Source organism: Ctenopharyngodon idella, chromosome 22, assembly GCF_019924925.1.
Source record: "Ctenopharyngodon idella isolate HZGC_01 chromosome 22, HZGC01, whole genome shotgun sequence".
Taxonomy (NCBI): Eukaryota; Metazoa; Chordata; class Actinopteri; order Cypriniformes; family Xenocyprididae; genus Ctenopharyngodon; species Ctenopharyngodon idella.
Window position 1 is genome coordinate 15,440,724 of NC_067241.1, and position 15,628 is coordinate 15,456,351.

Consider the following 15,628-nt stretch of genomic DNA (forward strand, 5'->3'; position numbering starts at 1 on the left):
GGTGATGTCAGTGGTCATTGTTTTGAGTGATGGCTGGAGAAATGAAGTGTGTGTGTGTGTGTGTGTGTTTCTCCTCATGAACACATTACTGCTGATGCTTATTAGTGTTCACTGACTGCAGCTGCTTCTTCAGAGTAAACAAACCAGTAACCAACTTGGTAAAAACGCCAATGGACATGTACTGCAGAGGTTTAACACACACTAACATACACACAGGGCAGCTTCGTGTCCGCACAGGAGGTTCATTTATATATATTATATATATATATATATAAAATCACAATTGTGTCATCACACTGACCCAGAAGACCATATCTGACGACACACAACACTACACAAAGGCTGTGATGTTATAGATTAAAAATTGAGGGTAAATCTTGCAAAGTATGTTTGTAAGTACACATTGTTGTGGTATTTGCTGCACTAAATTTAATTAATGCTTATTTTATTTAATGATTTTATTTAACTTTTTGTTTATTATTAGATTTACCTTCGTATTTTAGTTATATGTCATCACAAACAGAATAATAATCTTATGATAGCAACTTTCACCTGACCGACATGATCACAAACTTAAAGGTAGGGTAGGCACCTTCAGAAAGGCTAGCAATAGCAAGCTAGCTTTGAAAGCATGAGATCCCACCCTCCCTTCAGAGCGCCTCCAAAATCACGCCCCCTACAAAACACATGAACGCACGCAACAGAGTGTCATGAGAGACTGCGTTAAATTACCTCATGTCTCAAAGCACATAACATTACAATTATAATGAACGTAAACAACTTATTTGTAGCACCTGATTGCTGCAGATTAATTTCGCCGTTGATAGTGTTGCAATAGAAATGCGAGTCTGAGGACGTGAACAGCACTGAGTAGAACGTCACGGGTTGCCATCTTACAATTATGGTTACGAAACATCATGAACACAGCGTAAGTTCGTTGTTTTGTTCAGGAGGAACTGTAAAAGGCGGCTGCTGTTTGTTTGTGGCTCTTGGTGACTGACATCTGTCTACAACTCTGCATAGACTCATGAAACACACTGATATCGTGTGATGTCTGCGTGAGCAGGTGCGCGGTGTAATGGAAATACATATGTTGACAGGCAGGTAGGACATTATATCATTGCGTTTGAACCGAATGCAATAATTGGACCGACATTTTTTGGTCCTGAGACTTCCACAGAAGATATATATGTTTTAATATTTAGACCACTGCTATTGCTATCAGGATGTGAAAAGAGTTTCAACCAGTATAACAAAGTGTTTGACAAACCTTGCCTACCCTACCTTTAAGCATCTATGAAAAGACAATCTCCAATGGTCCCACAGCTTTTAACAAAATTACTTCCTCCATCCTCGCTGTTCCTTGATCTTCTGTAGCACATCACGATCAAGAGTTTCACCCGGACACACACTGAGAGGAGAAACACAACGCTCCATGGAGAATTAGAGGAGGTGAGATGAATGCGACAGGTCACTGTGAGACCGCTGACGGCCGAGGACAAAATACTGTTCCCTGAACAGACCTCAGCAGCCCAGAGTTGAAGAAATGACACAGTCCAAAGATTCCCACTGAATACATGCCTTAGTCCAAGTCTAAACCTACACTATCTACCAGAAAAATATCTACACTAAAAAACGCTGGGTTAAAAACAACCCAAGTTGGGTTGAAAATGGACAAACCCAGAGATTTGGTTAAATGTTTGTCCAACGTGCTGGGTAGTTTTATTTAACTCAACTATTGATTAAAAATGACTATATGGCTGGCTTAAAATGAACCCAAAATAGGTTGGAAATTAAAAATCTGACACAATTACTAGAGGCAACAATAATGAAAAGGTGAACATTTATTAATAAGCAATTTAATAAATGTTGGTTTAATTATTATTCATTAAACTTATTAATAAATGTTAATTTCCAACATATTTTGGGTTCATTTTAAGCAAGCAACAGTAATTTTTAAACAACAGTTGAGTTAAATAAAACTACCCAGCAGGTTGGGCAAACATTTAACCCAACCGCTGGGTTTGTCCATTTTCAACCCAACTTGGTTTGTTTTTAACCCAGCATTATTTAGAGTGTAGTCAGAAAAAATACAAAAATAATACAAAAAAATTAAATTCACAGATCAATCCTTTTGAAAGATCAATGCTTAAAGTCTGGAAAACCACAAAAAAATTATAATAATGAATAAATTGATTTATAATCAAATAAATTGATTTGTCTTTTGAGGATCTTATGATTCACCGATCATCAGAATCATATTCGCCAATCAACAGAAAAGGCTTGAAAAACCACAAGAATAATAAAAATTAATACATTTAAAATAAAATAAAAAATACATAAAAACTTTTCTGATGAACTTTTTGAGGATCTTAAGATCCACCAATCAACCTCTTTGAAAGATCAATGCTTAAAGTCAACATGAAAACATGTTCACAATCCAAAACAGGACAGTCAACGAGGATTTTTTTTATTTATTTATTTTTAAATAGAATGGCATCAGGAAGCATGTATTACACAATTAATAAAAATAATTAATGTTGACTACAACATCTTAAAGACAGCACAGCCATGATTCTATCAGAAGACAGTGTGTGTGTGTGTGTGTGTGTGTGTGTGTGTGTGTATTAAAACTCTATTGGCGTAGAAAATGAGATTCCTCTTTGCGCTATTGCTATTCATCTGACGTGTGCTGCTCTGCGGCGAGCGTCCGGCGGGTCTGCGCTCTTTGTTTCATTACTGTGAGGTCAGAGGAAAACAGAGGTTTTAAGTTGTTGTTGACATTAATTAAGCCTCGTTACCGCAGGCCACGGTATTCCCAGCGGCAGGGAAATGAACACAAAGGTACTGAACACAAGCACGTTAAGCTGTCGATCACTCCAGAGACACAGGAAGCGGTTCTGTTTTAGATGAAAAATGAACAATAAAACAATGGTCGACCTAATTGGGTGAATCTCACTAAAATGTGGCCAGTCAGAAGGGATGCAGTTTTATTTTGCATAAAGAAAATGAAGTCTATTTTTTTGCATTATGACAAGACAATCAAGCCTTCATCCATGAGCAGAAAACCATAGGACTCCATGGGCCTACATACCCACGAGCACTTGTGTAAATCAACACATAATGATCTTAATCTTTCCATAAATCTATTTGAAGGAAACACAGACTTAGTTTTAATCCAGTGCGGTCTGATCTGGCCAATCTTTCACTATAAATCCATCACAAGATCATACAAACATCCAGGCCTCCATGTCATCTAATCCAGAGCATCAGCGCACATTCAGATCCGTTTCCTGATCCTACTGTATTGGCCCTCTTAATATTCCTCATGAATATCAGCTCTGATCACATTCTGCCCTTTAATTTCATGGTGAGCGACCCACAATTCAGCGTGTGAACTCTTTCATCAGCATGATGCATGCCTGGGTTCATCAGCACTGATTTATTCATTGCATTAGTCATCTATTGTTCGTGAAATTGAAAAAAAAAAAACTCTTAAATGAATAAAGAATATGCATTTATGAAATATAATTTCCATTTCCCAGTGCATATACTGTAGAATATGTTCATGCAGGCACTATGGCTAGAAAAAAATGTGAATCTTGAAATGCACATGACTTTTTCCTAGCGCTTTCTGCTTTTTTCTGTGATGCAAATAAGAAATAGGACTATTTTTGAAAATTTGAAATCACAAGCATCTTAATTTGGCTAAAAAGGGAAGATGTTTTGAGTTCACTATGAAAGCAATGCAAAGCAGTACCATGGTATGACCCATAAAATAACTTAAAATAATATATATTAAGGAAACCATTCTGCCCCATGGTATCAACATCTGATACCATCAAAGTTACAGTGTAACACCAAATTTCAACCATGTTTTCGCAGAAACTACCATGTCAATACTATGGTATTCTTTAATGTATACCTAAAAACCACATAAACACCATAAATACGGCAATCATTCGGTAGAGGTCATATCAAAGTACGATGGTAAATTTTTTTTCAATTTAAAAGTCATAGAATGGTAACTTCACCGTATTTTATCCATCGCAATTCCGTGTTTTTGGAGATTATCAATACAGTTGCCTTAAAAACACTAACATTATCATTGCTGACCTATAGTACTTTTTATATATGGTTCAAAAGCCACAAAATGATATTTCTGGACATTACTATAAAGCTTATACGGTTTTTTGGATATAAATACAGTAACCATTCAGTATCATGGGATAGATCAACATTTAACACCATACAGCCACAGGACATTGGTTAAAAAGCTATAGAATGGAAACATCATGTTTTAACCGTTATAATACTGTATTTTAGATACTACCAATATACCATGGTATTGTTTGAAGTAGCTTAAAGGACCTTTATATGAATATGTTAAACAAACAGTACCAAGCAATTACCACCTAACACCACTGATGTCAATAGCATGGTATTTATTGAAGTTGTACCTTAAAGTACCATGGTATATAAGGTAATTATCCAGTAGGCTACCATGATATCACCATCAAATACCATGGTACCACCTGTCAATAACCACAGTGCAGTTGTGTGGTCTGGTCTGTATTCTGCGCATCTCCATCATTGTGCCGTTTGCGCGCAGTTCGGCTTCAAATTACAGCCGTTACGAACCTCAAACCGGTTAAATTTCGAGTATAGTACCGGATCGATCTCACAAATCTTACCGTTGCTGGATATGTGGTTCTCCACGTCGTCGCTTCCAGCTTGTCTGAGACTGGCACTAAGTTGGATATAGAGTCCCATACAATGTAAACTCCTCAGAATCACTCCAAACGCGCCCATCACTGCTCCCTGTAAAACACTCTCTCACATCAGGTGAAAATATACGGCTTTGAGAGATAGATCCAGGTGTGGTGAGTGTTTACTGGTGGTTTTTGTCCCTGATGACAGCGGCAGGAGAGACAGAGAGGAGGCTGCGTGTGTTTGCAGTCGCCCACTGATGCGATTTGATTCTCCGCGAAGAGAAACTCCCCGGATCTAACCAATGCGGCGGAGGAATGGAGTGCGGCGGTTGTCATTAGGGAATTTCAATCAGGCGGAACAATATTATGAAGAGATTTTTTACAGCGAAGCGTCGCGCGAACGGTCAAAGATCAACGGTCGTCGCGGGTGGAGGTAAAATTACTATGAAAATGTTTCTGAGGTAAATTTAACTTATTTTTTTTTTTAAATGTAGACGGTTTTATTTCATTCATCAAACAAGTATGATATTGTTGGCATCCGGTTTAATGTTTTACTGTTTTTCAGTATCTTGGACTGAGCACAACTGCTGCTGCTTTCTCCACATTAGGCCTATATTACTGAATACTGGCTACTATTTTATTAACATATTATGTTAAACAATGTTTAGTGGTATGATGATTAATCTGGATAGTGGGACTGAACCAGTGCCTGATTGGAATGATTATTCAGACAGAAATGATTATTCTGCTTAAAAGGTATAGTTCACCTAAAAATGAAAATGTTGTCATTATAAGCCTGTACTTTCATCTGAGCAACACAAAAGACGACATTTCAACATAACTCAATGTTTTTGCGGAGGAAAGAAATACAGATTTGACATGAGGATGAGTAAATTATTTTTGTGTTAACTTTAAAAATTAATTTAGTTAATTTAAATTCTGCAATTGTGCATATATATCTTTATACATATACATTTTACAATCATTAAATTATTATATCCACCACATGATACAAGCAACAAGTCAAGTTATCATATTACTGATTGAATGAGTATTTGAATAATGAAAAAAACATTACCTGGAAGGTGAAGTAAAGCACATTGCATTGTGGAACACAACCACATTGTGCTTTGGGGGTGTATACCAAGCAGAAAATGCAAAAACAATTGCATATAATGTATTGTACACAGAAAAAGTACTAGTAGTATGCGATTCTGAACATAGTCAATGATGTAAAGGCGGATAAAACTCAATACAAATATAATGCATAATATTTAGTTGTAGCTAGTAAACTTTTACTCAAGTAAAAATGCACAATGATTTAAACCCAAAAGAGTATAGCCTGCTTAGCCTATGAATATGGTAATCAGTAAACAATACTATAGAATATAATTAAAGCATCTTGACACCTTCACAGTAGGTTCTGTAAAGATAAAAATCATTTTATGTTTTTTTGGGAGATAAATACTCAGGGAATGCTACAATACAATGTCTTACTGACCTCCTGTATGAGTAAGTAATTTCACCTTTCCCTGTGACCTGCAAAATACTGGGGACTATAAAGTGGAAATAAAAGAATATTCCCGCCACAGGTTTGTATCAATTTATCCGATGCGAGGTGGTGAAAATCAGCGCTCACAGAGCTCAATTCAATCACTCGGAAAAAGACAATTATTCCGAGCTCTCTGGGCTGTGAAATTGCTGTTGAATCACCGTTAGCGCGCCGGTGTCATAATCACTGATAAGAGATGCGTGCTGGGATACCTGCCCTTCCCGTCAATTCAAAATGCAAATAACGATCCTGAGTTTTATACGGGTGATTTCGGAGGGTGGGGTGGGGGAAAGCAGATGTTGCTCTGCGTGAGTCGTTGCGGCCTCCACCCTGCCACAGCACACCAACGAGACAAAAGTGATTGGCATTCGCTACCGACAAGCATCGCTACAGTAATGAGCGTGTCCTTGAAGCACGCCAGGCGCTCGGCCCTGTTCTGTAGTTACCGCTCATTTGCATTTCAAGTTTGATGCGTTGGCAGAGGCGCATCAATAATGTTCTCAGCACACACAATTCATCATAATGTACAATTCAACAGATGGGTAACTGTCGCACATCACCTCCTCCAATTGTCGGCATTCCTCTACAGTATTTACGCCTCCCTTTCTCTGCAAACCATCTCCCTGGTAACGACGAGAACTAGCGGCAATCACTGACCTCCAGAGACGCAGGGAAATACAGAGATCTCACAAATAAAGCTGTGCTACGCCAATAGAAGCACGGAAAGGACAGCCAGAGAATATTTAATATGCCAGAAGCATCAGCCGGGAGCAGGAAAGTGGAGCTCCTCCGGGGACAAGGCCGATGGATAAACAAAAGAGAACGTGCGGAGAAAGAGTCAGCGAGATAATGACTCTTATGCACTTGTCCCGGGGCTAAAGGACAGGAAGTTATCACTCTACGACAACGGGGCGGAAAACGAGGGCCTTCTACTGGTGCATACGAGTGCTTCGGAGCCGGTCTACGGCGAACGATGACCACAGGGGCCTCGAGCTGTCGATGTCTGATAAAGTGCAAGCTGTAATGAGACTGCGGCACTTAATTAGCTGGCGAAATGCAGAGCCGCCTTTCTCTACACGTCAAACGAAGCCGATTCATCAAGGCCCGGAGCCACACAGAGATGTTTTTGTTACTACAATAATAATTTCCCTACATAATGTCTGTGTTAAAGCGGTGGCCCTCCAGTGAGTATAAATCCAACGTAATGGCCCCCGTTCACCCTGCCGAAGAACTCCGCTGGATTGATTCAATTTGGCTTTAGAGCTTTAACAATCATTCTCAACCTTCAGCTGAAGACTCTGTCCGTACCAAAGGAGAGCTTAGTAAGCAAACTGTCTCTATACGGCAGAACGTTTCCTGGCCACGGCGATACATACTCTAACCCCTGTGGGAGAGAGGAAGGCAGAGATTGTAAATTAACAAGGGGATGTAAGAGAGGTTAGAGAATGAGAGAGAGTTGTAGCATCTTCACGCTAGCTCAGCAAGCCTGCTATTAGCAAGGGATTTTAAATCTCTGGCTCATCGCCACTGGACAAACATCTAATTAATGGCCATTAGAATCACAGCAGCCATATCCTCTAATGGAAAGAGAAAGATCAAACCTAGAGCACCAAAATTAACAACTGCAACTATATACATAAGCAATGCTATATCTATTTATATATATTAAATATTCCTGTAGATCAACCAGTAACATACATACATATACATACACCAATAACATTTCAGGGTTCCCACAGTTATGGAAAATATAAAAACATTAGGAAAATTAACTGTATTTTACAAGCCAGGAAGAAATCATGGAAATAAAAATCACCAAATAATACTATTCTAAATTATTTCAGCAAATAGATATTTTTTGTGAAGACAAATCGTTTTAAAAGATTCAGTGGTAAATTCGTCTGAATTGAAAATAATTTAAAAGCTTTATCCAGTAATCACAAACAATTGGAAACATCATAGAAAAATCATCAAAATGTATTGGTCAAATGTGGGAACCCTGAAATGTACCTTCAGAAGTTTGGCTTAGATATTAAGAAGCCAAATATTTAATTGTCGGAAATCCAGAACTCCATATGGTGACATTTCCCACAGAAACTAAAATAAAAGAATAAACAAATTTGCTGATTTAACGAGAGAATGGCTAACACTGCCAGTGACACAATGGTGTGCGTTGTTTGACACATATACCAGGTAGAAGCAGCTTGACAAAAAAAAAAAAAAAAATCTTTGACAAAAATGCAACATACAGTTTCATGGCCAGTAAAATCCACCAGCCATTAGCAGTTTTAGAAAGTCAATTTTGGCCCCTAGATCCATATAAAGGGACCTAAATGATGAGATGATAAACAAAAGACACAATCCTTCGCCTAATCAGCTGGCTGCAGGAACGCTGGAGTGGAGAAAAGAGTCATAAACATGACATTTTCCTAAATTATGTTTCAGCACAAGAGTTGTTCCCTGCCTGAATTGGTCTAATGAGGCATTAAGGCTTGTGGAAGGTGATCTACAAAATCTAGTAAAGGAAACAGCACCAAGTAACAAAAGCACAAACTTTTATTACAAGAAAATTTAAGTTGTTCTGACACAAAATATCTATCCTTAACAAAAAATAGACAACAACTATAAACATAATCAAAATGTGTCAGATATCAACAGATACAATATCCATATCCAATCTGTTGGGATACAATCAGTCACTCAAATGGTTAAACATCAGTTTTTTTCTTTCTTGGCTTCTTTAAGGAAGTCAGGACAGGATGATGATTAAAGTCAAAATCCACATAGCTTCACCTAGTCCTCAACCGCAACACAGAAAAACGCTGCGGAAAACCTGTGTCGAGTTCCAACTGGATTTTTAGAAGTTCTCAAGTAGTTCCATAATCCTCTTCTGCTCACTTTCCTTAAACTCCTCGCTCTTGCCATCGCCAATATTTTCTGCATATTCTGAAAAATGAGGAGAAAAAAAAAAACAGGATGTTTAGTAATTTGGATGAATTTCATGTACACCAACAAGCCCTGCCAAGAAACCCTTCCTAATGCTGTCTCAAAGGAGAGGCAGCATACTTTAATCCGAAAAAAAAAAAAAAAAAAATCAAAGGGAGAATTTGTATCCTTGAAAGTATTTTAAAAAAAAATTTGTCACACACTGCCCACCAGAGTTTATTTTCAGACCTCCTTCTTCATGTATGAGCTATGGACGAAAAAGACTAAGCTTTAGAAAAAGCTAAAGTCTGCAGTTTGGGGTTTGAGATGCCAGGATTTAAGAAGTACCGTCCTTAAACGGGCAAATAGCTTTAAGATCCGTGGCCGTTTGATGTGTACCTTTGAGAGCGTGTCCCTCAGTCAGATCAAATCTGCCGTTTTGATTGAGGTCTGGCTATTTCAGGACACTCCAGTTTCTTGTAACCTGCAGCGAGCTGGAACGGTGCCCAAGAACTCATAGGGCTACAGAGGTTACGATAAAGGCAGCATATGCTTAGAATGAGACTTTTATGACCGCTCTGGACCAATGTGATCATACTGCAGTGAGGACACTTACAACAGTCCTCGAATGAGCTTGAGAGATCTTATTGTTCTCCTCCACTAAAGCTCTGAAATGGCATTAGCATCTGTATTTAGACTCAAAAAGCCAGGTTTGACGTCACCGATCAACGTGATCTGTTCCTCGCACTGTTACAACCCTACAGTTTGTGTTTTGTTATAATTCTGTTGTTTTGTGCATGTCTGTCTAGGAACGTCATCTGCTTGGTTCCTGCAGGCTGATTGGTGCTATGTCCTGACTCCTGATTGGTGCACAGTACTTTAAAAAGCACGTCATCACTTCCTTTACAGAGAGATCTTGTCTTCTGAGAGTTTTTGATTATATAGTGCAGAGTTTGTGTGTTTTAGGAGAGTTTGAATGTGTTAAGAGTATTAGAGACTGTGATTATTGCTTGTTTGTTCTATTGTTTGTGTCTGAGAAACTTTGTTGGTATATTTGAACCCTTTGCCTGTTTTCTGATGCTGATTGCCCTTTCAATTTTGTTTGCCAGGTTGAAAATATATTGTAAATATTGAGTATTTGGGGAAGTAGTGAGTCTTTTGTTTATTGTAAATGGTTTGATCTCTGTGAGTTAGGTTAGTATATTGTATTTTTATTTTATTTTCCTTTTTGGGGGGGTTAGGGTTTAGGAAAGAGGTTTAAAAATAAGGAAGTTTTGTTTGTTATTTTGGCTCAGTCAGCTCCTGAATCAAGAGTTCCAAATTAAGTCTAAAAATTCACTGCATTTTTCAGTCTTTCATGTTGCACCTTTTCCCCTAGACAGGGCGTAACATGAAATTGGGGGCTCGTCCGGGATCTGAACCTCTTGCACCAAAGCGAGAATCATACCCCTAGATGGGGGGGAAAAATATATATATATATAAAAACAAAAATTCTCATTGTTGGTTCAACACAAAAAATAAGAGCATACAGATTTGTAACTAAATGAGGGTGAGTATTAAAAAAAAAAAAAAAAAAAAGTGGTCATTTGTCAAACAACAATTTCTTTAAAAAGGATCTATTATGCCCTTTTACAAAGTCTTGATTTTGTTTTTTGGCTCTACTAGAATAGGTTTTCATGCTTACATGTTCAAAAAAACATTCTTTTTCACATATTCTCCAGTGTTGCAGCTCCTCTCTTCCCAGTCTATCAGTAACGCTCTGTTTAGTTCCTATCTGTATGAAGCCCCTCCTTCTGAAAAGCACAATGTGCTCTGATTGGTCGGTTGGAGCAGTGTGTTGTGATTGGTCAAGCGCTTTGAGCATGCTTGGGAAATGTCTCGCCCCTTACCATAACCGCCAGTTTCAACACACTACTAACTCACTCAACCAGGCTCCGCCCCTTTATTTTGCATATGCCTTGGGCGGGAATTATTTAAATGAGGAATATTGTGACGTGTTTGTTCCTGGAAGAAAACTCAAGACTACAATGGAGGCGTTTCAGGGAGTTCAGAAATAGTGACACTGATATAGAGAATAACTACCGCTGGATGGACTTTGCAGAGTTTTTCATTCTCAAACAGCAACATTACACACTAAAGAAAGATGAACATGGAAAAAAGCATAATAGGCACTGTTTAAAGATTATTTATAATGGCACTTTTTCATTAGCATTTAAAGCGAAAGTTTATGCATTATCCAAAGCGACTTAGATTGCATTGAAGGTACAGTTTACATTTTATCAGTTCTTGCATTTGCCAAGAATCAAAGCCCATGACCTTGGTGTTCCAAGTTGCATGCTCTACAACTTGAGCTATAGGAACGCCTATCTTTAAAATAACAAGCATTGATAAATCATTTACAATAAGACCAGGAATGTGCATCAAGAAAGTAAATAGGATCCATTTTGATTTCAAGCTGACTTCAACAGAGTTTTTAGAAGTGTACACAGTAAGCGGCAAGCGTGTAAAGGTAGACATGCTCTCGGATTAGTTTCTAAGCCCTGCTCAAGCCCTGGGACAGAGGATCAAACCCAACACTAAATAAATATATAAATCAATAAGATGTTTTTTTATTTTATTTTTTTAGAAAAAAAAAAAAAAAGAAGCAAAATGGCACATTAAAACAAGCCCAAGGGTTGGAGAAAACGGCTGAAATAACACAGAGGGAGGATTGGGGGAGTCTGCATGCTGGATGATTTGAGAGGGATTATCCATTATGAGCTCTGAGATGCTGGAAACTTCAGCCCACTGCAGAGGCGCTTCCCACTGATACCAGTACACACAGCACAAGGTCACGCACGTAATAGAATGACACACTCCGTATGACTCAAATGTGGCCTTGGAGTGTGTCGAGGCTTCTGTAGGCGTTTTCATTTCCGAATTTCTGCAGTAAAACACAGTCACCACCGATCACAGCAAATGAAACCTCGTTTCACCAGTGAATTCCTGCATAGCAGCAATTTTCTATCTAGGTAACAGGCCATTAGCTTAAACTATAAAAAAATATCAATAAAATCTGACAACAATGTTATAAATGATGCTGCTTTGGCTCAAATCTAGATAGACAGACAGACAGACAGACATATAGATAGATAGATAGATAGATAGATAGATAGATAGATAGAAAGACAGTATTTGGCTGTATCGGTGAGCTCTTGTTCACTTCACTTTCATTAATAATTGAACACTTTAGGTGTCATGTCTACAGTTTAGGGAACAATTTCAAACAATTTGCACCATTTTCCTATTGTGCAGAAAATGCAATGAAACAATTCCATCAGCCAAACCAGTAAACAAACTGCAATAACAGTTAAACCGCAGAGCAAACGCAACCTGTCTAATTCCTTGTGTAACATTTGTTTTCATTTTTCCCGTGATTGCTTTTAATACCACGTAAGCACATTTGCAGAACTGTGAGACCTGCGGGCACGCTGCCCTGGCACACGGACGCGGGTCTGACACGGCCACAGCTGCTACAGAGGGCAGGTGAAATTTTCAATTTCTCACCCCAGTCGCAGCGGCCCTGCGGGGGCAGAGATCCGGCCCACACCAGCTGCTGGGAGAACGCTTTCACACTCCTTCAGCAGCTGAGTGTGTTCTGAACCTGCGGCTCAGATTAAACCCATCACATGTCCACTACACACCGGAGGATTGGCCAGTCTCAGAGTCTGAAGGACACCAGAAATGGTGCCAACAAAGGCTTTGAATAGGTTTGAGATTTCAATCAGGTATGCTGAAAAACATCTGAAGCATCAAACTATTTAAAGGCACAATATGTAATTTTTCACAGCTAGAGGTTGCTTATTCAAAAAGGCGTAGCTTGATGTTTTTTTTTTTTTTTTAGGAATTATGGGAGATGTTGTCTTCATGTCTACAGCCGGTGGAAAAGAATCCAACGAACTCGGGCACAAATCATATTCACAGATGAGCTAATGTATTAAAGATTTATTAACATTACTGTGTGATTGCTAATGAGAGACGAGCGCGATACATGGCTCGAGAGCAGCAGAACTTTTATTATACCACAGTTGCCGCTTCTGCTTCTTCCGGTAATGAGTATGGGGTAACGCAGCACTGTTTATCATATTAGATACATTTGTATGTTGAAAGTTGTTATAGTGCTACTCTGCGTTCGCTCGGCAGCTGCTACGAGACACTTGTTGCACACTGCAGGAAGATAGATCGATGTTAGTCATGGTAATTAGTCGCGGTAAATCAAGAGATTTAAACAATAAGATTTACTGTGTTGAGCTATATAACATGATTAGTTTTCTGTCGATGAATGTATCCTAACAGTTGCTCACCTGTCTAATAAAACACATATAATATATGAAAACGCCTTTGGCGTTTCCATGGTTTCTACAAAATAAAACCGAGGGTAACGCAGGTATGATGTCATTGATAGGCGACGCACGGACACGGTCTGTGTCCTGGTTAAAATTGTTATTTCTCTGGATTTAAACACACTGATAGATAGATATATATATATACACAGTATCTCACAAAAGAGAGTACACCCCTCACATTTCAGAAACCATTTTAGTATATCTTCTCAAGGGACAATACTATAGAAATGAAACTTGTGTGCTGCTTGAATAGTAGTACAGATTTACTGTCTTCTGAAAATAAATCAACATACAGCCAATATTGTCTAAATAGCTGGCAACAAAAGTGAGTACACCCTAAGTGATAACAGCTGTACATAGTTTAACCATGCAAAGCTATGTCCTATTCATCATGTTCATGTTTTTGTCTGCTTGATAGGACCATACAAATTTGTGTATCTTGTATTAGAGCAGTTAAAATTTGGTGCTTTGAGTACAATTCTCTCATACTGATCACTGGATGTTCAACATGGCACCTCATGACAAAGAACTCTCTGAGGATTTGAGAATTAGAATTGTTGCTCTCCACAAAGATGGCCTAGGCTATAAGAAGATCGGTAACACCATGAAACTGAGTTACAGTACAGTGGCCAGGGTCATACAGAGGTTTTTCAAGACGGGTTCCACTCGGAACAGGTCTCACAAGGGTTGATCAAAGTAGTTGAGACCTTGTGTTGTGCGTCAGGTGCAGAAGCTGGCTACAAAAAACAGATGCATGAGTGCTGCCAGCATTGCTTTAGAGGTTGCAGAAGCGGAAGGTCAGCTTGTCAGTGCTCAGACCATACGCCGCACACTGTCGGTTTACAAGTCGGTTTGCATGGCCGTCGTCCCAGAAGGAAGCCTCTTCTGAAGCTGGCTCACAAGAAAGCCCGCAAACAGTTTGCTGAAGACAACCTGTCCAAGAGCATGGATTACTGGAACCATGCCCTGTGGTCTGATAAGACTAAGATAAACTTGTTTGACTCAGATGGTGTCCAGCATGTGTGGCGATGCCCTGGTGAGGAGTACCAAGAAAATTGTGTCTTGCCTACAGTCAAGCATGGTGGTGGTAGCATCATAGTCTGGGGCTGCATGAGTGCTGCTGGGAATGGGGAGCTGCACTTCATTGAGGTAAACATGGATTCCAACATGTACTGTGACATTCTGAAGCAGAACATGATGCCATCCCTTCAGAAACCGGGCCGAACGGCAGTTTTCCAACATGGTAATGACCCCAAACACACCGCCAAGATGACAACTGCCTTGCTGAGAAAGCTGAAGGTGAAGGTGAAGGTGATGGAGTGGCCAAGTATGTCTCCAGACCTGAACCCTATTGAGCACCTGTGGGGCATCCTCAAGCGGAAGGTGGAGAAGTGCCATGTGTCTAACATCCAGCAGCTCCGTGATGTCATTATGGAGGAGTGGAAGAGGATCCCAGCAACAACCTGTGCAGCTCTGGTGAATTCCATGCCCAGGAGGATTAAGGCAGTGCTAGATAACAATAGTGCTCACACAAAATATTGACACTTTGGACAGTTTTGACATGTTCACTTAGGGTGTACTCACTTTTGTTGCCAGTTATTTAGACAATAATGGCTGTATGTTGAGTTATTTTTAGAGGACAGTAAATCTGTACTGCTATACAAGCAGCACACTGACTACTCTAAAGTATATCCAATTTTCATTTCTATAGTATTGTCCCTTGAGAACATATATTGAAATGGTTGCTGAAATGTGAGGGGTGTACTCACTTTTGTGAGATACTGTATATATATTCCTAATCAGACAGACAGAGATTACATTATCATCCTAATCAGACAGACTAATAAAAAAGCTAAATATGACCACTACAGATCATTACCAAAATATTTTGCATTTCCAATATCAATATATTTGGATTGAAATACGTTGCTCATGAAATACAGCTGTTTGGAGAATCTGCAGTGGACGGACAGTCTAAAGGGGATGAAGATAAAGTTAAATGTCTCACACGTACCACTTATAGCCAAGACACCATTAGCTCACATTAATAGCAG

At 39.1% G+C, this 15,628-nt stretch overlaps 2 protein-coding genes across 2 annotated transcripts in view; both read right to left on the reverse strand.

The window, feature by feature from the left end:
* The window catches only part of LOC127505367 (V-set and transmembrane domain-containing protein 2-like protein), a 44,655-nt gene extending 39,667 nt beyond the window's left edge, over positions 1-4,988 (reverse strand). The window contains exon 1 of the mRNA XM_051880851.1: positions 4,695-4,988. Coding sequence (XP_051736811.1) covers positions 4,695-4,812 — 118 coding nt within the window. The 5' untranslated portion in view covers positions 4,813-4,988. The remainder of the gene's footprint in view (positions 1-4,694) is intronic.
* Positions 4,989-8,802: 3,814 nt separating this feature from the next.
* The window catches only part of LOC127505084 (beta-catenin-like protein 1), a 46,696-nt gene continuing 39,870 nt past the window's right edge, over positions 8,803-15,628 (reverse strand). Inside the window, exon 16 of the mRNA XM_051880371.1 lies at positions 8,803-9,210. Within this exon, the coding sequence (XP_051736331.1) occupies positions 9,122-9,210 (89 nt within the window). The 3' untranslated portion in view covers positions 8,803-9,121. The remainder of the gene's footprint in view (positions 9,211-15,628) is intronic.